At 35.1% G+C, this 27,456-nt stretch overlaps 1 protein-coding gene across 1 annotated transcript; it reads left to right on the top strand.

The window, feature by feature from the left end:
• The first annotated feature begins 692 nt into the window (after positions 1-692).
• LOC123830280 (C-type lectin domain family 7 member A-like) lies at positions 693-27,456 on the top strand. Its single transcript, XM_045856351.1, has 11 exons — positions 693-813; positions 2,269-2,338; positions 2,645-2,740; positions 3,693-3,788; positions 9,127-9,225; positions 10,913-11,066; positions 11,483-11,563; positions 13,840-13,939; positions 23,101-23,269; positions 25,532-25,627; positions 27,368-27,456. The coding sequence occupies exons 2-11, from the start codon at positions 2,269-2,271 to the stop codon at positions 27,385-27,387; spliced, it is 981 nt and encodes a 326-aa protein (XP_045712307.1). The 5' UTR covers positions 693-813; the 3' UTR covers positions 27,388-27,456.

Below are 27,456 nucleotides of genomic sequence, written 5' to 3'. Positions count from 1 at the left end.
AAGCTAATACATATGCATATATATAAATATTATTTAACTACAGTATAACTACAAGGGAAAGAAAGCAAAAATCATCAAACCCTGAAGTTTTAAGCAAATATACTCCATTTATGTTGGAATAAACTAAAAAGCACACTGTGTAAAGGCTATGTTATGGAAAAATATTTCAAAGAATAAAGCCATTGATTTGGGGTGTATTTTTAAAGAACCAGGGAATGAGTGGCTCTCTAATACAGTCAAAGAACTTAACAATTTATTAATCAAACTCTCCTTCAGGTAAATGTAAGGAGACTATTAGGGTAAATGTATTTTCACTTAGACATTATAGCAGTTAACAAGATAAATGTAAATTTCTCATTAAGTATAATTTCACTTTAGAGCCCCAAACATCAGCATCTGTTATACAGAATATATTTAGAATCTATTTGGTGTTGGTCATTGTAAGTGGTGATAGTGGTCTTTTTTTTTCTAAGTGTGATTTGTATTCTGTGAAAAATAGGCATGGCTCTTTAAATTATTTTTCCCACTCATCTCCTCTGTTAAAAAAAATAGTAAGAAGAAACTGCTTGCCTCTGTGATAAAGGATGCAGATAGTGAAACCTGAGGCTTAAATGTGAACTATTTTCTCACATCTTCATGTGTAGCTGAGCAGCACTGAAGGCTCTTGGGAAACCAAGGCAGATAACATAGCGAGCCCAGAAGAATCACCTTCTTTGCCAGAACTCGCACATCCAGTCCATCCACCTGCAGGGGCTACCTCTTCTATTTGGGACCAGACTCCACTGGAGCGAAAACTCTACTGCACTGACACAGGTATCGCCAACTATGTATATAGCTGTGGCTCTGAGCGCATATCACTTCTATTACTGCCACTTGATTGCCTATACAGAGCACAAGGAATAGATTGCTTTTTTTTAAATAATCCAGCACATTCAATCTTGCAGGCAAAGGAGTGGAACAATGCATGTTGAAAAATAACTTTGCAAGTGTATTACCTCCTATAAAGTTTTCTTGATTGAACATTGAATATAATTGATTGTTTCTTAGTACATATTTCAATATAGCTGTTGGATTGATCAAATGCATTAATACAGCAAATGGTCATATTAATTGGGACAGGATATGAGTAATAAAATAATTTATATACATTTAATTTTACTTGTTCCTATAGTAATAAATTCCTTTAGTTCACATCCACCTCAATATTTTGTTAATTTATGTAATATACATAATTTCTGACATATACAGACTTCATAAAGAATTTTTAAAAACATTATAAATATATTTCTGTACAATCATGTTTTCCATGAGAACATATCTTGTGGGAAAAAATGAAATGTCATAAGTGAATATTATGACACACAGAGGCCTACATTTTTAATCATATTGTAAAGGAGAACAGGAGCATTATGCCAAGGAAATAAAAATATGCAAAAAGTGTTTAAGTTGATGTACACACTGAGAAATTAGTGACCATTTTTCACTTTTGTCGGTAATCAGAATTCTATTCCATGTAAATTTCTTTGATTATTTAAATAATATTTAAAATACTTGAAACAAGTTAAATACATTTTTAACTTTTGCTAGTCAAATTATTATTTCAAGCAGGATTAGCTGCCTTTTTTGAACTTATGCTTTCATGTTTTGTGGGCATAAAACAACTCACTCCATAGGAATATGGATTAACCAACTTGTGTCCTAGTTGTAGGATGTTCATTTTTAATACCAAGTTGGAAGAGATGGCAACAATCTCATGATTTATAGGAAGTAAATGTCTTTGAGTCATTAATAAAAAGTAAAGATGAATAGAAAGAAAATATTAGGAGAGATCATGAAGGAGATACTTTCCAACAATCCATTTGATGTGACACCATACATTTCTAAAATACAATTGACTCATAAAACTTTTGTTTGAATTTTTGGGTAGGGACAATTTTAGATGTAGTACAAATATTTCATTGATCATAACATTGTTAACCTTGTAAATTAAATTAATTACCACATTAGTAGAAGTCCAGGCATAGCTGGTAAAATGACAGTACCCAAGTGTGTAAAGAAAAATGGTAACTGATAATTTAAAGGGGAAAAAGGTAATCTAAGGCAAAAACCTTTCTTGGAAAAAATTTCCGAAGTAAAATCATTCATCAGTAGATAAATATACTGATTTTAATTATGCACACAGCCTAGAAAGGACAGAACCTGAAAACTAAGGTTTTTTAAAAAACTGTCAAATTGTCTCTTTTAGAAGTGTATATCAAAATTTTTCAGATGAATGAAAAGAACACAACATACATATATTTGAAACATCTTCCTTCCAAAAAGCACATGCCAAAAGAAAGTGAGTATTTTTCCCAATCCTTATTAAATTCTGTTATTCTTTTCTGTTCCTTGTTAAACAATTTCATTAAAGATTTTCATTATAATTTAGCACATGGCACATGTCTAACTTATTTTCAAGATTTTGTCATTTGAAAGATGTACCTGATGGACTTCAACTAGTAGGAAGAAAACAATTCCATAGATTTCTTTTACTTGGTAAAAATCTTATTCTATCAACTCTCTTCACACATATTAATAGCTGATAGGCTTTGTAAGAAATAATGTGAATATAAAGAAGTAACCACATCTCTGTTTGAACTTCCAGAGATAAAAGGGCCACCAATGTACTCAGAAGTGAAAAACACTACTTCAAACTCCAATCAGACAAAGATAACAAGAAATAAATCATCTAAAAGAAAAGGTAAAGTTTATGAAGAGGGCTGAGCTTACATGCCCTCTAACTGTGTAGCCTCTGCATACATAATTCAAATGAGATAAGGCAGAACCACTGGTCCAAAGAACTGAGTTAGTCTGCCCATTTTCATGAGGTTTTTAAAACCATATTTTATATCTATACTGCTTCAGAAAAAGCAGTGTGGAAAATTAAATATCCACATTTAGTCTATTCCAGGGAATTAATGTAGTTTGGGTGCTGTGTACACATGCATAACTGAGCAAGTCAGGTAGAAAAATTATTTTTCTTCAACTTATTTGGAAACAATTGTGAATCCCCTGATGTCACTATTGCTCATTCTACAAAGTTGCAAAGAACAATATTTGATGAACATCATTTGATACATGTTTGTGATTATAATTTCCTCTGTGCAGTAGCTGTGGTTAATCCTAATGTAGCTGAAAAAGTCCTTCTTTATTGTGTGATCATTTTAAAAATAAAAAAGAACTAAATCTTTTTTAAAAATGAAGAACAGTGGTGAGGGCAGCTCCATAAGAAAACTGTTACATGTATGCAAGCTTATCATACATCCAAAATAAGAAAAATCATCTAATGGTGGATCAATTAAAGTGATGTATATAGATATGTTTTAGAAGCACATTCACAGTTTTAAAAACATCTATATATCTAATATTCCACTTTCTATTTATGAATCATTGAGCTGATGCAAGGATTATTTTGGTAAAGCCAGAATAAGTCACTTCCCCAAGAGAAACAGTAACAGCATAAGGAGGAAAACCCATGCATTCAATTATCCATTCATTGTGTTTTCAAATTGGTCAGCATCCCTTTTAATTGATAATTCCAACTTTGAAGACATTAGGGACTTGAATTTATAGGAAGTCTTGTTCTAACTTCTGTTCCTCAATTCAGTCTTGTCTTTGCCATGTTACTTGATCTCTTTTTTCTCTCTGAGCAGTGCCTTCAGTCCCATTTACCCAGTGTCTCACTGTTGTGATCATTGGAATCTTCTGTTTCTTTCTCCTTGTGACAACTGGAATTTTGGGACTCATGGGTAAGTTCAACCAGCCCTGTGCCCTGAACTATGTAGTTCGCCCCTTAGCACTTACCTTCTCTACTAGTATTTCTTTCCTACTAGTTCCATTGCTATGATCACCATTTCAACCCAGGAACCCTTCCACCTTCACCACTAAAGTAATCACTTGGCCATTTAAAACTTGTTTAAAACTTCTGACATCTCTTTTATTCAAAAATGCTGGGTCATATTCAAGATAATGCTAGAAAAGCTACATTAAGGTTTTTTTGATGATCGATTATGCTATGTGTACATTGATTTTCACTCTCCTCTCTGACACTGACTTTTAATAAGCTGTGAAGTGCCCTTGCTTTTATCTTTGAATCTTCAGTCTGAAGCTCGAATTTACCTTTTAAATTGTTTATTCTTGTAAAGGCCCACTACAGCACAATGATATTTTTCCTCTATACTATGAAATTGCCTCCTAAATTATCCTAAACTCAACAGACTTCAAAATCCTATTGAAATTACCAAATATTCTTCTCCAGATATATTTCTGATCACGTTATCAAAACACCAAGAACTGGCCCTGGCTTATATGGTTCAGTGGATTGAGCACTGGCCTGTGAACCAAAGGGTCACCATTTCGATTTCAGTCTAGGGCACATGCCTGGGTTGTAGGCCAGGTCCCCAGTAGGAGGAGCATGAGAGGTAACCATACACTGATTTATCTCTCCCTCTCTTTCTCTCTCCTTCACCTCTCTAAAAAGTAAATAAATAAAAATGTTTTTTTAAAAAACACCAAATAATCATTAGCAATTTCTCATTCTCTAGTGAATTATGTTAAAATTCCACGTACTTATGGTTGCTATCATAATCTTAATCTTATTTCAATCAAACAATTTTAAGTTTAAAAGGTGAGGACCTATGTCCAAGATTACTCTGTCTGGCAAAGCTATCATTTAGAATGGAAGGGCAGATAAAGTGCTTCCCAGATAAGGTCAAGTTAAAGGAGTTCATCTTCACCAAGCCATTATTATATGAAATGCTAAAGGGACTTATCTAAGAAAAAGAAGATCAAAACAATGAACAGTAAAATGACAACAAACTCATAACTATTAACAACAGAACCAAAAAAAAATACAAAAACAAAAAACAAACTAAGCAAACAACTAGAACAGAAACAGAATTACAGAAATGGAGATCAAATGGAGAGTTATCAGCAGGGAAACAGGAGGGGTATAGGTGGGGAAAACGTACAGGGAATAAGTAGCATAAATTGTAAGTAGAAAATAAACACGGGAAGGTTAAGAATAGTGTAGGAAATGTAGAAGCCAAAGAACTTGTATGTATGACTCATGGACGTGAACTAAAGGTGGGGAATGCAGATGAGAGGAGGGGTGCAGGGCAGAGGGGGATAAAGGGAGGAAAATGGGACCCCTGTAATGGCATAATCAGTAAAATATATTTTTAAAAATTCTCATGTCCAAACTAGCTTTAAATAATTCTAGATCACCTGTGTTATCCTCACGTTCTCTAAGTGTCTCTGTCCCAGCACATTCGTATGACATTCCTCCTTCTGGACAGCCTTCCACCTGTTCACTGGCCCATCCAGTGAGGATCATACCCATTCCTCAAACCCACTTTATAAAATATAAGTGCCTTTTCTAAATCCACCATGATTATTTTCTAATTCCCTAACCAGATGTTAATTTTCTCTTTCTAAAACCCATCTTATTACCTTTCATCATTTTTGTCATGCCATTTTCTCCTAGATTAGGGTTTCTGAACCTCAGCATTACTGATATTTTGGTGGGGGTAATTCTTTGTTAGGGAGGCTATGTTGTGCATTATAGGATATTTAGCAACAACCTTGCCCTCTACTCACTACATGATGATAGTTACATCCAAAATGCTTCCAGATATGGCCAATACACCTTGCAGGGTCAAATCATCCCCAGTTGAGAACCAGTGCTGTGGATGATTTTCCTCTCATGTCAGACACTATGTGTGATGCAAAAATAAGCAGCCAAGTTCTTGCATCTAAAGCAATTGAAGTCAATTTAAGTCAGCTGAGTGTTTATATTTCTCTGTGTATATTTTTTTAAAGAAAACCATCTTGTTTTTTTTTTTTTTTTAAGATTTCATTTATTTATTTCTTAGAGAGGGAAGGGAGGGAGAGAGAGAGAGAGAGAGAGAAACATCAATGTGCAGTTGCTGGGGGTTATGGCCTGCAACCCAGGCATGTACCCTGGCTGGGAATCAAACCTGGGACACTTTGATTCCCAGCCCGCGCTCAATCCACTGAGCTACACCAGCCAGGGCGAAAACCATCTTGTTCAATGACCATGACTTTAAGATTCCTGGTTCACAAACCAGTGTCTTTGATATGTGTGTGTGTGTGTGTATGAGTGACATATATTGATATATAATTGTTTTATACAATTTATCCATGTACAGTATCAAATTTATGGCTTCATTATATTCAGAGATGTACAGCCAAAACTATAATCAATATCACAATATTTTGTCACTCCAAAAGAAACCCTAAACTCATTAGTAGTTGCTTGCCATTTCCCTTTCAAGCCAGCCAACCTGAAACAATTACTAATCTACCTCCTATCTCTATTGATTTTCCTATTCTGAACATTGTACAAAAAGGAATCATATGACATTTTGTCTTTTGAGGCTGGCTTCTTTCATTTAACATAAAGTTTCCATGGTTCATTCATGATGTATTCTATCAGCATGGCAATGCTTTAAATTGACAGAAAAAGTATTTTATTGCATGGATATAATTTATCTGCATATTAATCTCTTATCAGATATGAGATTTGTAAATATTTTCCCATCCTTTCAGTTACCTTTTCACTGTCTTGATAACCTTTGATGCACAAATGTTTGTAATGTTGATAAAGTTCAGCTTATCTACTTTAGCTTTGGCTGCTTGCACTTTGGGTGCCATATCTAAGAGACCATGGCCCACTTCAAGACCACAAGAGTTTACACCTATGTTATCTAGTGAGAATTTTATAATTTTATCTTTTACATTCTCACAATTTATCCATTTCAAATTCACTTTTGTAAGTGTTGTAAGGTGAATATGAGATGTCTTACATTTTAGGGGGTTTTTATTTTGCAGCAATGCCTTTTAGTTTTTAGCATACATATTTCACACTATCTTCTTAAGTTTATTCTTGAGAACGTCATTATTTCTGATGCTAATATAAATTGCATTTTCTTAATTTTATTTTCACATAGTTGTTACTATAGAGAAATACAGTTGATTTTGCATATTGCTCTAATACCATATGACATTGTAGTTTCATTGGTTCTAGTGGTTTTGAGTGGATTCTTTCATATTTTCCACATAAAATGTGTGGATAGTATTGTGTCATATACTGGATAATTTAACTAAATAGCACCTCAAGTACAGTGTTGAACAGAAGTTGCGATAGTGCACATTGGCAACTTGTTCCTGATCTTAGGGGGAAGCATTCAGCCTTGCAGCAGAAGATGCAGCCTTGAGCACCTGCACAATCACCAGATCTGACCATGATTTTAGCAGGGTTTTCTTTGGCTTTCTCTTCACCAGGTCAATCTTAAAATGCTTAAGATATCTGCTCTGTTGGTATCACTCTCATCTACTACATTCTACTAATCACTTGCTGATGGTCTCTCTGGTTTTGACAGTGCCCTGGTGATCAAACATTCCACAGCCCAATCCAATTTGATTTGGGTCCTTTATCCGGGGTAGTTTTGAGGTCAATCTTTGATATTTGTACTAAACCCAAGAAGGTGTTTCTTTGCTTTGTCTTCCTTTGGTTCCCTCTGGTAAACTGAACCATCTGTGGTTAAAATGATTGCTTTCATTGAGCTACGCAGGTCCACTCAACTGCTTACCAACCCTTTGCAACCCTCCCACACCTCACCCACATTGTGTTCAAGAGCATCCTTAGGCTTGAATTTCCTTAATCCAATAGTCAGTTCTTTGGGAAAAGACTTGCAGTTATTTATTCTTACAGCATTCTTTTTTCCCTGGACAAAAAATCTCTGAGGCTACTTCTTTGGAGCTTGGATCACAGACAGTGGCCCATTTTCTGAATAACACTCTTGTTTTATGAGCCTGGTCATGGGAGGAGGGAATAGTAAGCTCTGGTTTTCTTGGTTTGCCTCTCCCCTACTGGGAGGTAAGCAGGAGTATGAGCTCCAATGAGGACAATGGATTCCCCAATATTCTTGATCTTCTTCAACTGGGGAGTACCTCTACTCTATGAGTATGGGATGGGTAGGGGAGAAGAGCCCAAACCACATAGCCACCACTGCCTAGAATTTAACTTGTGCAACATGGAGCTAGGAGGGAGAACAATCACTGGCGACCTGCTCCTCCTGGAGAAATAACATCACCTTAGCTTATGATATCCATGGAGAGATACACAGACTGGGACCTGGAGGGAGAAGGAGCTTCCTCTTCCTGCTGACACCCACTTATAGTGGATGGTCCATGATGCCGATCTCAGGTGGGGACAGTGAACAGGTTGTGATTCAATTTTTCAGATTGTTACTGCTCTCAAGAATTGATAGATTTTCCTCATTAAAAACATATCCTTGAGATAAATTTTAAAGATTTTAAAAAGTGCCATATTTGTCATAATATGGCAGGTTTAATATGGCTGTTTTGCTGAGCTTATCATGCCACCGTCCTGGACGGGACACTACTCTATGTACATTCGCAATATGCCTTTTAGAATTTTAAATCTGTTCTTTATGATTATGTAATTTTTGTTTGTCTTTTCAGTCTTGTCTCATTAAATCCCCTTATATACAACCTATCATTTGATTAACTTTGGATTACCTTCATAGGTCATATTTTCTCTATTTGTTTACTTTCAAAACTAATTGCAGCAATCTAGAATTGTATTATCTTTGTCACTTTCCTACCTCTTTTTCATCCACAAAGAACAAATGTAAGATGCACACTAATCTGTGAAGTCTTGCTAGCACATCTCACTATTCTAAATCATATATTTAGTCAGCCAGCTCTCTGCTGAGTTCTACCAGCAAAGCTTAATCACTTTCATATCACCCATCATGTAGTATCTGCACTCTTCCCATTGCAGTGAGTGAATGCCTTGAGAACAGAACCTTTGCATTTTCATTGCTGTATCATCAGGTCAACCAAGCCCTGTTGTCATTAATTAATGTATTTTATCAAGTGAGATATGAATGTGTAAATCACATGCAGAGAAAGTGCCTAAAGTGGACATGATTAAAAATGGTGCTTACTTTTGATCTTTAACTGACATTTTAACATTAAAATTGTACTTTTTATCAGTCCCATGTTATGTTTTCTTTGAGCTAATGTTGTTGAGTAAAGTTTTCCAGGGTCATCACAAATGCCAACCACAGAAACCACCACTGGAAGACAATTCCATGTTGAAGAACATACCTGTTGTAGTGGAACCATTTAACACAGGTATGCAGATAAATCCATTGAACACTGAGACCAACAAGTTGCTTCTCTCTTTCCTTACTCACCAAATATCCTTCTCAAATTTGACTTTATTTTTAGATTAAACCAATTTTGGATATCAACTTTCACTTTTCTTTAATTGAACAAGAAAAATATATCAATCTTTACCAGAGGTTAGATTTTTCTGTATGCATGGCATGGTATTATATGTTTTATGTTAATTACTATTTTTTATTGTTGTTCAAGTACAGTTGTCTTTATTTCCACCCCCACCATGCCCCCCCCACCATTGAACATACCCCCTTTTGACTTTGTCTATGTGTCCTTTATACATGTTCCTTGATGGCCCTTCTGCTATTTTCCCCCCATTATCCTTTTCCTCCCTCCCCTCTGGTTATTGTCAATTAGTTCTTTATTTCAATGCCTCTGGTTATGTTTTTGCTTGCTTATTTGTTTTCTCAATTAGGTTACACTCATGAGGGAGATCATAAGATATTTGTGTTTCACCACCTGACTTATTTCACTTAGCATAATTCTCTCCAATTCCATCCACATTGCCACAAGGGGTAGGAGCTCCTTCTTTCTTTCTGCTGCAGAGTATTCCATTGTGTAAACGTACCATAGTTTTTTATCCACTCATTTACTGGTTGGTGGGCACCTACATTGCGTCCACCACTTGGCTATTGTAAATTGTGCTGCTATGAACATTGGGGTGCATAGGGTCTTTTGGATTAGATTTCAGTATTCTTACAGTATATTCCCAGCAGTGGAATTTCCAGCTCAAAAGGCAGTTCCATTTTTTAATTTTCTGAGGAAACTCCATACTGTTTCCCACAGTGGCTGCACCTGTCTGCATTCACACCAACAGTGCACTATATAGGCTTACCTTTCCTCCACAACCTCTCCAGCACTTGTTCATTGATTAGTTACTAGATTACAAAGTAATACACTTTCTACATAAAAACAAATAAACAAACAAAAACTTACATCTCCTTGTCAGATTCTCTAATCATTATTTTATACTCTGGAATACGGGTATGTACATCAGGTACTAAGTTCATTATCTCTCTGTAGCTATAGGTTTTATTAAATCTAGAGCTGCAATTTTCAACCTTTCACATTATGGCACACATAAACAAAATACTAATGTTCTCCAGCACACCAAAATATATGTTTGTTGCCAACTGACCAGACCCAAAAATATAGGTGTAATTTTGATTCATTCACACCTGACAGCAATTGTTGTGTGGGATGTTATTTTATTCTTTGACAATCTAAGGTGAAAAAGATCAGTGACCCTTGATTAAATAGTCAATTGTGGCATTTTTAAAAATTCTTGGGAACACAACTGTGTCAGCACGCTGGTTAAAAATTGCTGTTCTAGGAAATACAGAGAAGCCTCTTCCCATTGTTAAGTCCATTCAGTTTAAGTTGTGAGAAAAAAAAATATTAATTTACTTACAAATTTGGCTTAGGATGTTTTCCTAAGATTATGCATAAACTTGGAGAAATGTAAGTAATAGAACCTTCTTCTCAGGCCAGGGCACTTTTTAGAAGGCTGAAATGAAGCCATCAGTCTCATTACATAAATGTCTTTAGAAGGACCTGGAAGGACTTCTCAGTATGTGAGCCTCAGACTTCCCTTTCAGGATACACACTGAGTGGTCCGCGAATATCTTTTGTTTTCAAGGAAACAACAGCACGTGTGAGAGGAAATGGTCATGTTGTGGAGAGAAGTGTTACTATTTTTCCCATGAATTGAAGAGCTTTGAAGAGAGTAGGAGATCCTGCAACAAAATGAACTCTGCACTACTTAAGATAGACGATGAAAAAGAACTGGTGATGTATATTTTCTGTTTTCCAGCTCACAAGGCATAGGGTGGGCAATAGTAGGTTTACAGCTATACTACAAATAAATAATACAAGAATAAACACTTTTATGTACTCACAAATCTACATCTCCTTTTACCCACTACTTTATTTATCTAGTCATGAGTTCTTGGTTAAATCTTAATGCTAAACAATACTTGAGTTTCTCAGCACTGCTCACATCTGTAAAGTGACTCAGACCCAGACAGTGTCTGTGGTAAAGTCAGAAATACAAGTGGAAATTAATTTAGAAATTTTACTAATTCATCCAAGTCATACATAGTTAGAATTTCCACAAGAAAGTTGAATATGAAACAATTGTGAAAAATTTCTCCTTAAATACATTATCTTATCAAGAATAATTACATGTCCTATATTGATAAATTTACAGAAATTTACCTTCTGACTTTCTGGAGAAAATTATTATACCCCTAAGAAAATTAAGAAATACAGCATTACCATTGAATTTGAGGTAAAGAAAAAAAAACTTTATATAAGTTTGAAGGTCAATTGTTTCTAAATCATATTAAAATTTAACTCATACCACTTTCCAAAGAAAACTGAACTGAATATTTCATGATCTTTATCATTATATTTCCTTTAAAAACAGAATTAGTGTTTTACCATTATTTCTGTAAAACATTAATATACCCTAACATTCAACATGAAGGATAATAGTATAATAATCCCTAAAAACTTGATTAGTAAACACTAACAATCATGTTTTTGTGCTGGGCTAGTTAATCCATGTGCTTAGCTTTGAACTACTCAAAAGTCACTATTAAAAAATAGGAACTTAAAAACCATACAGCAAAGCAAAATTTGACTCCAGAAAGCAAACATTTGCAAAGTCTGATTTACCTCATTTGTACTCCAACAGAAAACTGCTTGTATTGTAATGGATGGTAAGTAGACTTAACCATGGAGATCATTTCACATGTATATGGAGAGCAAGCTATGATGTTGTATACCTGAAACAATACAATCTCATCTGTCAATTACATCTCAACTTTTAAAAAAGAAAATATCTATTGTTATTGATAAAATACATTTTTTAAAGTCCACTGTTTACAGACAAGGTAAAGAGCTTTTACAAAAATATAATATGTTAAAAAGTGGCCAGGTATGGGAAAGAATGTGGTATCCTGATATCTATCTTTGTTTATCACAAACCAATAATGATGCCTTAGTAAAAAAAATCTTTTATAGTTTTTTTAGATAAGAAATGTAGGATTTAAGTGGATAGTGACCAGATTTTCAAAAATATCTATGTACACTCTTACCATTCTGAATTTTTACAGAAACATTAGCAAAGAAGTGAAAGTGCTCATGGAAATTTGGCTTTTCCTATGAAAGTCTGTTTCTTAATTCACTTTGTTTACCCCTCAGCCTTTTCATAGACTTACAGAATTTCAGAATAGCAGTATAAGTGATGCTATATTCAGTAATCCTCTTATTGAGTCATCCACTGTTAATGCATCTTTTGGATTAAGAAATATCAACTTGGGAGTCCATAGATGTACAGAGGGTCCAAGATAAGTTTCAGAGTCTAGAAGTCCTACTTTTCCTTTAGTGTACCTTAGTGAGAAATAAAGACACCTATGAAAATGCTGAAATTGAATGGTACATTTTATGTCTAGAAACATGTGAATTTTTTTCTAAGTAGAAAAACTAAGTTGTCCTTACCTTCTCAAAGGTGCAGGAAACAAGAAGAAAACTGGGTGTATTTTCTTTCCATCATATTTAGGAAGATCAAATGGGAGATTATATGTGCATATACTCTGTAAAATTAAAGTACAAGATGAATACCAGACACCTTAATACTTATAAAATAATTTCCATCCATCTTTGTAGACACCATATCACAATGCTCATTTTGTAAGAAATATCCATGGTCCTTATGGAGGAAAAAATAGAAAACAACATTTGTAGAAATCTCACAGCTTTCACACCAAGACCTCAAAGTAGAAAACAGAATTTTCTCAGAACTCATCTTTGAGGCAAGGCATGGTTTTGAAAATAAATTAAGAGATTTCATTCTTAAGTCTCAATAAAAACAACTAAGAAAGCTTTATTTTTCCCAATTATGCCTCTATATTTAATAAAATACCAAAACTAGGATCACATTACTTTACAGTTTGAATAGAATAAAGTTGATCTCTGTATACTTTTTATTCACAATAATAAAAATATCCAAAGACTTTCACTTCACTGCAGAAATATGAAGAGGTTTTTACTCATATAATCAGTCTCTTTTATGACAGAAGTTCCTTGAAAGCCAACTGTCCTCTTTCCATTGGATTGGATTGTCCCGTAAAGGTGTGAAGACTTCCTGGACATGGGAGGATAACTCACCACACTTTTTTAAAAATGTAAGTCTCTAGGACAGAAACAAACTCAGAAGTCTTACATTTACAGATTCTGGTTTACATTTGTGGAAGAGTATATGAAAAATGCACACATATAATCCATAAACATATATAGAAACATTTATATTCTTATACATGTATATACTATACAACAAAAGGACTTAAGTTCAGTAATGAGCACATGGAGAGAGGGACTTTTTTCATCATTATGCCTGTATTCCTCATAAGGTCCTCTTTAGGAAAGCCTAGGGCTCCAAGGGGATAGTTTCTATAAAGTAAGAAGAACCTACCATCTTAATTTTGGACCAATATCTCTTATTGTGTATGCAATAGTGAATGAATATTTGACATCACCTATGTGCTTCTCTTCTATGTTAAGCAACTGGCAAGAGCCAAAGAGTGGAAACTGTGCAAGGATGACAGCAAGGAAGATGGTTGCTTCTGAGTGTTCCAAATCCTCCTACTATGTCTGTGAGAAAGTAAAGTGCATATCTTGCTACCAAATAATGAGAACAAAAACCAACAACCAAAGACATTGATGATAGTTTTCCCTTATAAAAACTCAGACTCTTGGGAGTTCTAGAGTCTCTGTGTCATTTCCAAATATCCTTGTATTTTTATGGGCTGTTCCAGTATTCTAGCCTCTGCATGAGGTGAGGCTGGAATATTGGCTACATAATGATGAGATACATCAGAACCTCCACATCTGCCTCCCGCACATGAAGACTGCCAAATTACCAGTGGTATGACCGCAGGCTGATGGGGTGAGACTTCTTGTGATGGGGAATAGCAAGCAGAGTCTGTATACTCCGTTCCTGCAACTCATACAAATTTCGCAAATAATCCTGCAAACTGCAGTCACTGCCATGTCCACTGGGGCTGGGAATTAATGCCATCAGTCATTGAAGTTGTTCTGTATGAACTGTGTATGCATTTCTGTTTCATTTCTAACATTTTAAGAGAAAAATATTAGAGTATACTGGAAAGAGAAGAGTATCTTGGATTAGATGTGAGTTTGAGATCTGCACCACAACTAAAATGAGTTCTCTGGCAAGTTCAATCATCTGACTCTTACTTTCACAATGAGTAGGTAAACAACCAAAACTGCAAAATGACTAGGGCATTAGCAGTGTATTAAAATTTCATTTGCTTGTATATTTCTAAAATTCAATATTGTAAGATTTAAAAATCATTTCAATAAGATTATGTTGATGTAGTATAATTTAGTGGTGGTTTTGATTTCTATTTCCCTAATGAATAAATAATGCTAACCCCCTTTAATGTGCTTTTTTGTCAACCACATATATTCTATAACATTCATGAATATATTTTGCCTGTATGTTTTGGGTATGCTTGTCTTTTTATTATTCATGTATGACAGCTCTTTATGTTTCTTGAATGCTGGTATTTTTTCAGACATGTGTTTTGTGAATATAGTTTTCCAGTCTTGTATATTTATCTTTCATTCTCTTAATATTAGCTTCTTTGTGGACATTTTTTGTTTCACTTTCAGGGGTTTTTTTTTCAATTTTATTAAGATATAATTGACATACCAAACTATGTATGTTTAAGGTACACAGAATAATGATTTCATTCATGCTGTGGTATGATTATCACAGTAAGTTTTGGTAATATCCATTATCTCATATAAATGCAAACAAAGAAAGAAACATGATTTTCTGTAATGATAACTCTTAGGATCCTCTCTGTTAACTACTTTTCAATATACCATACAACAGTGCCAATTATAGTCATCACATGACTATCATATGCTGTACATACTCCAGTGCTCATTTATCTTGTAAATGTAAGTCTGTGCCACTTGACCACCTTCAACCCAATCTCCCCCCTCCTGTCCTCTGCACTTTTCTTTTTATGGCCATGCTAATTGGTGTGAGAGAATTTCTTATTGTAACTTTGATTTGCAGTTCCTCAATGATTAGTGATACTAAACCACTTTTTGTATCCTGTTGGCTCTTTTTATATATTCTTTTGCAAAATGTTTATTCAAGTTCTCTGCTCATCTTGTAATTATTTGTTGTTGTTGTTCTTCTTGAGTTGTAAGAATTCTCTGTATATTCTAGATGTAACTACTTATCAGAAATATGACCTGCAACTCTCTCCATTCTATAGATTTTTCTTTCACTCTGTTGATTGTCTTTTGATGCAGAGAATTTTAAAATTAAAAAATAAAATATTGATGTAGCCCAATTAATATTTTTAACTTTTGTTATCTGTACTTGGTGTCATATCTAAGAAATTATTGGTGAATCCAATGTCTTAAAGATGTTTCTATTTTCTTCTAAGATTTTTATAATATATCATACATTTAGGTGTCATCCATTTTGAGTTTTTTGTATGGTATAATATTAGTGTTACTATTCATTCTTTTGCTTGTGAATATCTACTTTTTCCAGTACTACTTATTAACGACTCTGTCTTTTCTCTCATTAAATTGTCTCAGCTAACTTGTTGGAAAACAGTTGACCATAAAGCAGAGGTTTATTTCTGGGATCTATATTTCATTTTATTGGCATTCATGTCTGTCTTTATGCCAGTACTAGGGTATAACTATTTGGATTATTATATCTTTGAAAAGATTTTAATACCCTACTTTCAAAAATGAATAGAAAAATCAGTCTCCTACTATTATTATGAATTTTTTTATTTTCCCTTCAGTTTTGTTAATGTTTGCTTCACATACTAGGAACTCTGATATATTTATAATTTTTATATTCTCTCAGTGAATTGAAACTCTTATCATCATATACTATTCATTGTTTCCTCTTGCATAATATTTTACTTAAAACCAATTTTGTTTATTGTTACTAGAGTTGTAATTAAGCCTTTTGGTTGATATGTTGCTGTTTATTCAATGGTTATATAAGGAAATAAGGCCTGGAATTTTCTTCTCAGTGATATTGTTAATCTCAATCTTCATTAATTTTTACATGGGTACATATATGCATATGTGTGTGCATAATTTTATATGTATAAAATTATAAGGATGCTCAAGGAACTTAGTGAGGACCTCAACAATATGAAGAATATCCAATCAGAAATGAAAGATACACTAACTGAAATAAAGACAATTTATAGGGAAAAATGAATAGAGTGCATGAAGCTGAAATCAAGTTGATGATTTGGAACATAAGGAACCAAAAATCAATCGGCAACAAGAAGAAAAAAGAATCCAAAAAATGAAGATAGAATAAGCAGCCTCTAGGACAACTTCAAGAGGTCCAACATTCATGTCATAGGGACACCAGGAGAAGAGAAAGAACAAGAAATTAGAATTCTATTAGAAAAAAAATGAAAAGAAATTCTCCTAATTTGCTGAAGGAAATAGACAAGCATGTCCAGGAAGCACAGAGAGTCCCAAACAAGATGGATGCAAAGAGGCCCATTGCAAGACACATCATAATTAAAATGCTGAAGATTAAAGACAAAGAGAGAATCATAAAGCAGCAAGAGAAAAACAGTTAGTTACCTACAGGAAAAATACCCATAGGCTGTCAGCTGATTTTTCAAAAGAAACTTTGCAGCCTAGGCAGGATTGTCAAAAAAAATTCAAAGCCATGCAAAGCAGAGACCTCTAACCGAGACTGCTCTACCCAGCAAAGATGTCACTTAGAATCGAAGGGCCGATAAAGAGCATCCCAGACAAGAGAAAAATAAAGGAGTTGATCATCACCAAACCCTTATTATATGAAATGTTGAAGGGACTTTTATTTAAGAAAAAGAAGATCAAAACTATGAACAATAAAATGGCAATCAATACATATCTATCAACAATTAAATCTAAAAAACAAAGCAAACAAGAAGAACCATCTGTCTCCTCATCTATAAATCAGGAAATCCACACCAATCTCATATGTCATTTTTCACGCATTGTACTCCCCCAGATGACCCAGAGATTTAAGATTATTGTCTCATTTTATAAAGGAGGGAACTAAAATCATGTGCACACCCATTGCTCTTTGATACTGTCTCCTTCTATGTTTACAGGCATGTTTCTTATATGTTACACTGTTATTTCAAAATAGGACAAAGGGACAAAGACCCTAGCACACTCAGGCTGTTTTGATATTTGATGGTGGGTGTCCAGCACAGGATTAGGTGCAGAGGTGGCTGAAAAAAATGTGCAGCTGCGGTGTCAGCTCTTGTCTCTGACTTGGAAACCCACACACTTGGCCCTTCAGGAAGTGGCCAAGGTCAGAGAGACTCAGGAAGTGGGAAAACCCACCAACACTGGGTTTGTGCCTGGACTTCACCTGCATCACACCAAATCCTCACCATCAACCTCTGAGGGTCGGGTTTGTTAGTTCCACTTTCCAGAGGTAAAGCCTGAGGTCAGAAGAGGGCCCAAGACCACATAGTCTGGAGGTGTCCCTGCAGAGCTTTGGATTGAAATGGTAGGACTTTCCTTATGATCATCAGATGCCTAAGGTGGGGAAGGGGTGGCCTGGGACCTGCAGGGACCTGCACAGTGGGAATCATTGTTGAAAAGCCCTTCACCCCAACAACCATTCCACTTTGAGTCATTCTAGAAATGACTGTATTTTCCCTGCCCCCACCTTGTCACTGTGGACCCCTGGGAGCAACATCAACTAGAAGGAGGAAGAAGCTGATGAAGGGGGCTTATGTGGGAGTTGGAGAAACATCCAAATTCCAGGACTCCCCTTCCTGCCTGAAGCACAATCACACAGGCTGACCAGCACATTCACACAGAGGACATATCTGTCCTGCATCCTGAGGCCAACATGCTCTAGTGTGTCCTCAGTGTGAAGGGAGCACAATGGCCTCAGGTAGGGGATGGATGGAGATGGGGAACATGCAGTCAGCAGATCCCCAGATCATGGACTCTCCAGGCTGTGGTCAGTGGAGTCCCAGGGCCTGAGAATCTTGTCAGTTCTGGAAGGGGGAGGGGGCAGTGAGAAGCATAACAAAGACCCATTCCTATCTTGCTCCTAAGGTTCTTGATTATACCAACTGTGAAATGCAGAAACTTAATATTCTGACTGTCCAGACCTCAGGGTCACAAGTTCTATAAGTCCTGGAATTTTTTCCCTTTTTACTTAAGCTTAACATTTTAAGATAACAGAATCCTAATTGCACAAATAATTCGAATATTTCTTCTCTTTAAAAAATAGCATAAAACCCCAAGTGTCCATCAGTACATAAGTGGATAAAACAATTATGGGACACTTACACAGTGGAAAAAAAAAGATTTGGCCATAAAAAAAAAACAAGAAAAATTTACACTTTGTGACAGAATGATAGACCTGGAGAACATTATGCTAAGTGACATAAGCCAGCCAGTCAGAGATATTAGGTATCATATGGTTTCATTCATATGTGTAATCTAATGAACAAACTGAACTAACAAGCAAGATTGAGACAGACTCAAAGATTGAAAGTGGGGATGAGCTCTTACTGTTCGTATTTTTTATCTTTTTTTTCTTAGAAAAGTCCTTTAACATTTCATATAATAAGGGTTTGGTGATGATGAACTCCTTTCACTTGACCTTATCTGAGAAACACTTTATCTGCCCTTTCATTCTAAATGATAGCTTTGCTGGATAGAGTAATCTTGTGTGTAGGTCCTTACATTTCATGAGTTTGATTACTTCTTTCCAGCCCCTTCTTGCCTGTAAGATTTCTTTTGAAAATCAGCTGACAGTCTTATGGGAACCCCTTTGCAGGTAACCGTCTCTTTTTTTCTTGCTGCTTTTAACATTCTCTCCTTCTCTTTAATCTTGGGTAATGTAATTATGACATGCCTTGGTGTGTACTTCCTCGGATCCAACTTCTTTGGGACTCTGAGTTTCCTGGACTCCCTAAAAGTCTATTTCCTTTGCCAGATTGGGAAAGTTCTCCATTATTTTTTCAAATAAATTTTCAATTTCTTGCTCTTCCTCTTCTCCCTCTGGCACCCCTATGATTCAGATGTTGAAATGTTTAAAGTTGTCCTGGAGGCTCCTAAGCCTCTCCTTATGTCTTTTGATTTTATTTATTTATTTGTTTTTTTGCACTCTTGTTTCTTCATTCTGTTCTGCTTGAATGTTTATGTCTACCTTATGGTCCAAACTGTTGACTTGAGTCCCGGTTTCCTTCCCTTCACTGTTGGTTCCCTTTATTTCACTTTTCATAGCCTTCCCTTTTTCCTCTATTTTGCAACCATAGGCAACCAATTCTGTGAGTATCCTGATTACCAATGTTTCGGTTACCAATCTAATCGGTTGGCTATTTCTTTGTCACTTAGCTGTATTTCTTCTTAATCTTTGATATCTTTTTTCATTTGGGCCACTTTTTTTTGTCTTGGTGCACCTGTTACATAGTAAGGGGTGGAATGTTAGATGTTCACCAGGGCAGGCAACCCACGTCACTGCTCTGTGGCACTATATGTGTGGGAGGGGTCTGAGAGGGAACAATTCAGCTTTCTCAGCTCTCTACTGGCTTACAGTCCCCTCTGCAGCTACCCACAACCAAAGGGGGTAGTAACTAATATGCTCCTCCCCCATAACCACACTCCTGTTTTAATGAAGTTATGAAAATAATTCAACATAAACTTTACTTTGAGTATAAGAAAAATTAGAAAATATGAATTAGTGCTTAATTTTAATAGTCAGAGAAATAGAACGAACATAAAGAATATTTTGAAAAGTATATACCACCAAGACTATCTTTTCTTTCTCCCCAATACCTTTTTTAATTATTCCCACTATCAAAGATGTCCCCCATATTTAATAGATGATAAATACTGTGTTTCCAATATTAAAATATCCTTAACATTGTCCTGTTTTTCATAGTTTTTTAATTCTAAGATGGTTTTATTGTTCTTGATGTTAATTGAAGGCAAGCTGAGGCTTATGTGAAATAACAGACTCTTCAATGTACTGTAAGTTTTGAGGTTTTTCTGTTTATTTAGGTGTGTACTCTTGAAATTAAGAGAAAAAAAACACCAACACCAGCAAGCTAACAATGCCTATTAGTTATATTATAATGATTAATAAAAAATGTGATATTATTTTTTTATAATGTACAAATTCTTTCAGGATTACAGGATATATAATACCTACAAATGCTTAGCACAGTGCTGACAGCTTGCAAAGTGTTGACAAATCTGGGTGAATTAATATCTAAATATTAGAGAGAGTAATTTATACAGTGACAGATAATTATATTAAACTTTGTTGAATTGAAAGGTTTAACAATTGGTGAAATATATAGAATAATGGGGCAGATGTGTTTTAAGATGAAAATAATTATTACACTGTTGCATTGTTAAAAAATAATAAAATGCTGTGAAAATGTATAATAATGAAAAAATTGATCAAGAACTGGGTCAGAGGAAATTCCATAGTGTGTTCCACAGTGGCTACACCAGTCGGCATTCCTGCCAACAGTGAAGTCGGGTTCCCTTATCTGCACATCCTCTCCAGCACTTGTTGCTTGTTGATCTGTTTATGAGGGCCATTCTGACTTGTATGAAGTGGTATCTCATTGTGGTTTTAATTTGCATCTCTCTGATGGTTAGTGATGCTGAGCATCTTTTCATATGTCCCAGGGCCCTCTGTATGTCCTCCATGGGGAAGTGTCTGTTCAAGTTTTTTGCCCATTTTTTTAATTGGATTGTTTGTCTTCCTGGAGTGGAGTGATGTGAGTTCTGTATATATTTTGGAGATCAAACCCTTGTTTGGGGTATCATTGGCAAATACATTTTCCCATATAGTTGGTATTTTTTCACTTTAATGCTGTTTTCTTTAGCCATGAAAAACTAAAAATGGAACTGCCTTTTGATCCCAGTAATTCCAATGCTGGGATTATACCCTAAGAAACCTGAAACACCAATTCAAAAGAACCTATGCACCCCAATGTTCACAGCAGCACAATTTACAATAGCCAAGTGCTGGAAGCAACCTAAGTACCCACCAGGAAATGAATGGATGGAAAAACGAGGGTACATTTGCACAATGGAAAACTATGCTGCAGAAAGAAAAAAAGGAGTTCCTACCCTTTGCAACAGCATGGATGGAACTGGAGAGCATCATGCTAAGTGAAATAAGCCAGGCAGCAAGGGACAAATACCATATGATCTCACCTTTCAGTGGTACCTAATCAACAAAACAAACAAGCAAGCAAAATATAACCAGAGACATGGAAATTAAGAGCAATCTAACAGTAACTGGAGGGGAAGTGGGAGGGGGATAATGTGGGGAAAGGGGGGAATGGTTTTCAAGAACAACTATAAAGGACACATGGACAAAACCAAGGGGGAGTGGGAGCAGGGGAGGGAGGTGGTGATGGCTGGGGGTAGGGGGGGGGGAGTGGTGGGGAGTAATTAGGACAACTGTAAATGAACCACAATAAAATAATTTTAAAAAAAAAGAACTGGGTCAGATACTTGACATTTTGAGTAAGTGGAGAAAGCAGTACTAGGAAAAAGAAAATCATTAGATGGGCTTGCAAAGGTGAGAAGTTAACATCTAATTAAATAATTTCAAAGTCTAATCCAATCACTGTGGTGCTGAGTGTGGATCTTGCCAGTGGTCTCTTTTGGAAGAAGTCTGCAGCAGTTGGGGAGAACAGATAAAAAATTATGCATGACTAATACAAAAACAAAAAGAACATACAGCCAAACTATTAAAAATTTCTGTTTCACAGGCTGCCTATGGTTATCCTTTGATTACACACCTTGTTTGATAATTTCTGTAGAGGCTTGTTTTTATATCACAATTGGTCTTCCATTAGTCATCATTTCTCCATTCTAAACTCAATGAAAAAAAGTGTGCAAATATGCCACTCCCAAATGTTTTTTGAATAAATTCAACCCAGAGTTGAAATGTATTCTTTTACTGTGTTTTTATTATTAAATGTTGAAAGCAGATAAAACTATTTCAATCTTTTATACAGAGCTAAGATTCATATATTTCAACTGCATTGCCATTGTTTACCCAATACTCTGGGCAAAGCTACAGTAGCCTACTAAGGAGGAAGCTGACATATTTCTATTCTTTTTATAATTACAGTGCAGACTACATGGGAAGGGAACCAAAAATCACCAAAGCCTGAAGTTTTGACCAAATCTACTCAATTTATACTAGAATAAACACAAAAACACACTGTATAAGGACTATGTTATAGCAAATTATTTCAGAGAATAAAGCCATAGAATTTAGATGCATGTTAAAAGAACCAGGGATTGAGTGACTCTCACTCTAATACAGTTTAAGACCTTAATGCTTTATTAATCAAACTCTCCTTCAGATAAATTGTGCAGACTATGAGTGTTTATGTATTTTCACTTAGCTAATATCGTAGTAGCTTATAAGATGAATGCAAATTTCTCATTAACTACAATTTCCATTTGGAGCCCAAAACATAGCATCTGTTTTACAGAATATATTTAGAATCTTACTATTTGGTGTCAGTCATCATAGTGGTGATAGTGGTCTTTTCTTTAATATGTACTTTGTACTCTGTGCAAACTAGACATGGGCCTCTATTATTTCTCCCCCTCATCTTTTCTGTTAAAAAAAAAAAAGACAGAAAAAAATGCTAGTCTCTGTGATAAAGGATGCCAATAGTGAAAACTGAAGCTTAAATGTGAACTGTTTTCTCACACCTTCATGTGCAGCTGAGCAGCACTGAAGGCTCTTGGGAAACCAGGGCAGATAACATAGGGAGCCCAGAAGAATCACCTTCTTCTCCAGAACACGCACATCCAGTCCAACCACCTTCAGGGGCTCACCTCTTCTATTTGGACCAGAGTCTACTGGAGCGGAAACTCTACTGCACTGACACAGGTATCACCAACTAAGTCTATAGCTGTGGCTCTCAGCACATATCACTGTTATTCCTGCCACCTGATTGCCTATACAGAGCACAGAGAATAGATTGTTTTTTAAATCCAGTACATTCAATCTTACAGGCATGCAAGCTGACCATTTCATGTTTAAGAAGTACTTTGAAAGTGAATTACCTCCTATAATGTTTTTTTAGTTTAACATAGTATATAACTCATAGTTTCCTAGTAAATATTTCAACACTAAATTGAATTAACCAAATACATTAATTGAGCAAATGATCATATCAATGAAGATATGTGTAATTAAGTAATTTAAATAATTCTTAATTTTTTCTTATCTATCTATTAATATGTATCTCTGTTTCACATCTACCTCTAGACTTTGCTAATTTATGTGATATAGGTCTACATTTCTAATATATTCCAGAATTGGGAAAGGATTTTTAAAGGCATTATCAGTGTATTTCTGTAAAGTCCGGTTTTCATATATGAAGTTATATTGTGGGAAATAATTAAATGTCATAAGTGAATATTATGCACACACAGAGGCCTATATATTTTAATCATATTATTAAAGATAACAGGAGCTTAATGTTGAGGAAATAAAAATATGCAAAAAGTATTTAATTGATGGCATACTGGGGAACTAGTGAGGCTGAGAATTTTAAACTTGTTCCATAAATAGAATTCTATTTAATATACTTCATGGTATGTTGCTTTGTTTATTAAGATAATATTTTAAATATTTGAACAAGTTAATTAAATGTATTAAAAATGCAAGTAATATTAATCTTTCAAAGAGAATTAGTTGCATTTAGCCTATGCCTTCAAATATTATGGCCATAAAACAACCAACCCCTTAGGAGTATAGCCTAATTAGGAGTTAATCCTAATCGTATGGCATTCCTTATTAATACCATGAGAGAAGAAATTTCACAGTCTTTTAGGAGATTATTGGAAGGAAATATGTTTGACTTATTAATAAAAAATTAAAGATCAATAGAAAAATATTAAGAAGATCATGAAGGAGATATTTTATAGTAACATTATGTAGCACAATATATCTTTACAATACAAATGACTTGTAAAAATTTTCTGGTGTTTTTCTGAATATGGACAATTTTTAAGTGAAGTACAAATATTTCATAGATCATAGCACGGTTGACCTTTTAAAATTAAATGAAATACCACATTTAGAGAAGTCCAGGCATAGTAGGTAAAATGACAATACTCAGAATGTAAAGAAAGATGGTAGCTGATAATATTTAGGAGGGAAAAAATTAATCTATGGCAAAAATCTTTCTTGAGGCAAAAGGAAAGTCATTCAGCATGAGTTATGAGATACTGGTTTTAATTATATACAGATAATCTAGGAAGGGTACAAACTGAAAACTTAGGTTTTTTTAAAAAAAAAAGTTATGCCATACATTTAGAATTGTATCTTAAAATTTTTCAGAGATGAATGAAAAAAGTACAACTTATGTAGATTTGAATGATCTTCTTTCCAAGAAGCACATGCAAAAAGAAAATGAGTATTTTTCCCAATCCCTATTGTATTCTAGCATTATTTCTGTTCCTTGTTAAATTCTCTAAAGATGTTTATTATTTATCACATGACACATTTTGCCTAGATTATTTTCAAGATTTTGTCATTTAAAACATTTACCTGCTGGAGTTTACCAAGTCAGAAGAAAAAAATTACATTTCTTTTATTTGGAAAAACATCCTTTTCTGTCAGCTCTCTTCACACATATTAATAGCCTACATGCTTTATGAGAAATAGTGTGACTACAAAGCAGTAACCACAACTCTGTTTTAATCTCAGAGATAAAAGAGTCGCTGATTTACTCAGAAGTGAAAACATCTACTTCAGACTCCAATCAAAGAAAACAAGAACTCAATTATCTAAATGATATATTTTAGAAGTGCATTTACATTTTTAAAATAAACTTTATAAATTTAATATTCCAGTTGATATTCACAAATCATTGACATGATGCAGGGGATTATTTTGGTAAAGGCAGAATAAGTGAATTTCCCAAGAGAAACACAGTAACACAATAAGTAAACCCAGGCATCCAATTCTCCATCCACCATTGTTTCACTCTGGTCAGTATCCCTTGGAATTGATCATTTCAAATAGGAAGATATTCACCATTTAGGGTCATGAACTTCTGGAAAGTCTCCCTCTGAACTCTGCATCTTTTTTCAGTCTTTTCTTTGCTGAGCTGCTCAATCTCTCCTTTTTCTCTCTGGACAGTGTCTTCAGTTCCATTCACCTGGTGTCTCAATGCAGTCATTCTTGGAATCTTCTGTTCCTTTCTCCTTGTAACAACTAGAATCTTGGGATTCATGGGTAAGTTAAACAAAACCTGTGGCCCAATCAAAACAACTCCCTTAGGAGTTACTATTTTTACTAATATTTATTTCCTACAATTCCCTAGTTATGATCTCCATTTCCACCCAGGAAACCCTTCCACCTACTACACTAATGTAATCACTTGGCTATTTCAATGTTCCTTAAAAGTCTGATGTCTCCTTTACTAATAAAGCCTGGATCATATTCAGTATATTGCCAGGAAATCTGTATTAATGGTTGATCCCACTGTACACACAACTCTCTCCTCTCTTCTACATTTTTTAAATTCGCACCTGAGTATATGTTTATCAATTTTATTCTAGAGAGAGGGAGAGAGAGGGAGAGAAAGAGGGGAAAGAGGAAGAAGGAAAGAGAGAGTGGAGAGAGAAGACAGGGGAGAGACACCAGAGACACAGACAGAGACAGAGACAGAGAAGCGACAGAGACAGAGTCATCACAGTATACGAGAAAGCACTGCAACCAGCTGAGCATTCCAGAGAGGTGGGCACCTTCTTTCAGTAAACTCCAAACTCCTGTTGGTTCTACTTGCAAATCTTCATTCTTCAGCTCAAATTTACCTTTTAAATACCTTATTCTTGTAAACGCCTAATACAACCCAACAATATTTTTCTTCCATATTATTGAAATCACCTCCTAAATTACCCTAAAGCCAACAGGCTTCAAAATACTCTTCTCCAAATATTTCTGATCATGTTATAAAAATGCCAAGAAATCATTAGCAGTTTTTCATTCTCTACTGAATTATGTTAAACTCCACTACTTATGTTTGCTTTCTTAATCTTGATCTTATTGCAATCAAATAATTTTGTTTTACTTCATATGTACAAAATAGCTTCAAATAATTCTAGATCTTTTGCTGTTACCCTCACATTCTATAAGGGGCTCTGTCTCAGCACGTCTGTATTCTGTTCCCTTCCTATGGACACCCTTCTGCCTGTAGCCTGTCTCTGCCAGTGAAGATCATACCTGTTCCTCAAGATCCATTTAATAAAGGATAGATGACATTTCTAAACCCTCCATGATTATTATTTTTATTGTTGTTCAGTTACAGCTGTCCCCCTTTTTCACCCATTGCTCCCCTCTGCACTGCCCACACCCACAATCCCCCAGTATACCCCACCCTGTTGCTGTGCCCTGTGTCCTTCATTCATGTTCCTAGACTTGACTCTTCCCCTTCTTTCCCCCATTGTCCACCTCCCCCCACAATCTGGTCAGAATTGGTTCTTTATTTCCACGTATCTCATTCTATTTTGTTCATTTGTTTGCTTTGTTGATTAGGTTTCACTTAGAGGTGAGATTATATGGTATTTGTCTGTCCTTGTCTGGCTTATTTCACTCAGCATAATGCTCTCCAGTTCCATCCATGCTGTCAGTGAAGGGTTGGAGCTCCTTGTTACTTTCTGCTGCTTAGTATTCTACATGTACCACAGTTTTTGATCCACTCATTTACTAATGGACACTTAGCTATCTCTAACACTTGGCCCTTGTACATAACACTGCTTTGAACATTAGGGTGCATAAATCCTTTTGAATTGGTGTTTTAGGTAAATTCTCCATGATACTTTCTAATTCTCTAACCAGGTGTTAATTCTCTCTTCCTAAGACCCATTTTATCAACTTTTCATATTTTTGTCTTCCAATATTTACCCTGGATAGGGTTTGTGAACCTCAGCACTGTTGACATTTTGGTGAGGTAATTCTTTATTTTTTTTTTAGATATACTGTTTTGTGTATGATGGATATTTAGCAGCAACCTGTCCTCTACTCACTGGAGAATAGTAGTTACATCCAAATTCCCTCCAGAT

The sequence above is a fragment of the Phyllostomus hastatus genome, unplaced genomic scaffold (genome assembly GCF_019186645.2).
Source record: "Phyllostomus hastatus isolate PE091 unplaced genomic scaffold, TTU_PhHast_1.1 phas_contig_1455, whole genome shotgun sequence".
Lineage (NCBI taxonomy): Eukaryota > Metazoa > Chordata > Mammalia > Chiroptera > Phyllostomidae > Phyllostomus > Phyllostomus hastatus.
The sequence above is the reverse complement of the archived record's forward strand: the minus strand, read 5'-3'. Positions and strand labels throughout refer to the sequence as shown.

What these genes read in the sequence shown, in the direction of transcription:
- LOC123830280 (XM_045856351.1), top strand. Translation starts at nt 2,269, where the DNA reads ATGAATGAAAAGAACACAACATACATATATTTGAAACATCTTCCTTCC. An exon ending in TGGAATTTTGGGACTCATGG is followed by an intron (nt 3,789 to 9,126) that starts GTAAGTTCAACC and finishes TGTTGAGTAAAG; the next exon opens with TTTTCCAGGGTCATCACAAA. An exon ending in TAGAATCTTGGGATTCATGG is followed by an intron (nt 25,628 to 27,367) that starts GTAAGTTAAACA and finishes TTTTTTTTTTAG; the next exon opens with ATATACTGTTTTGTGTATGA.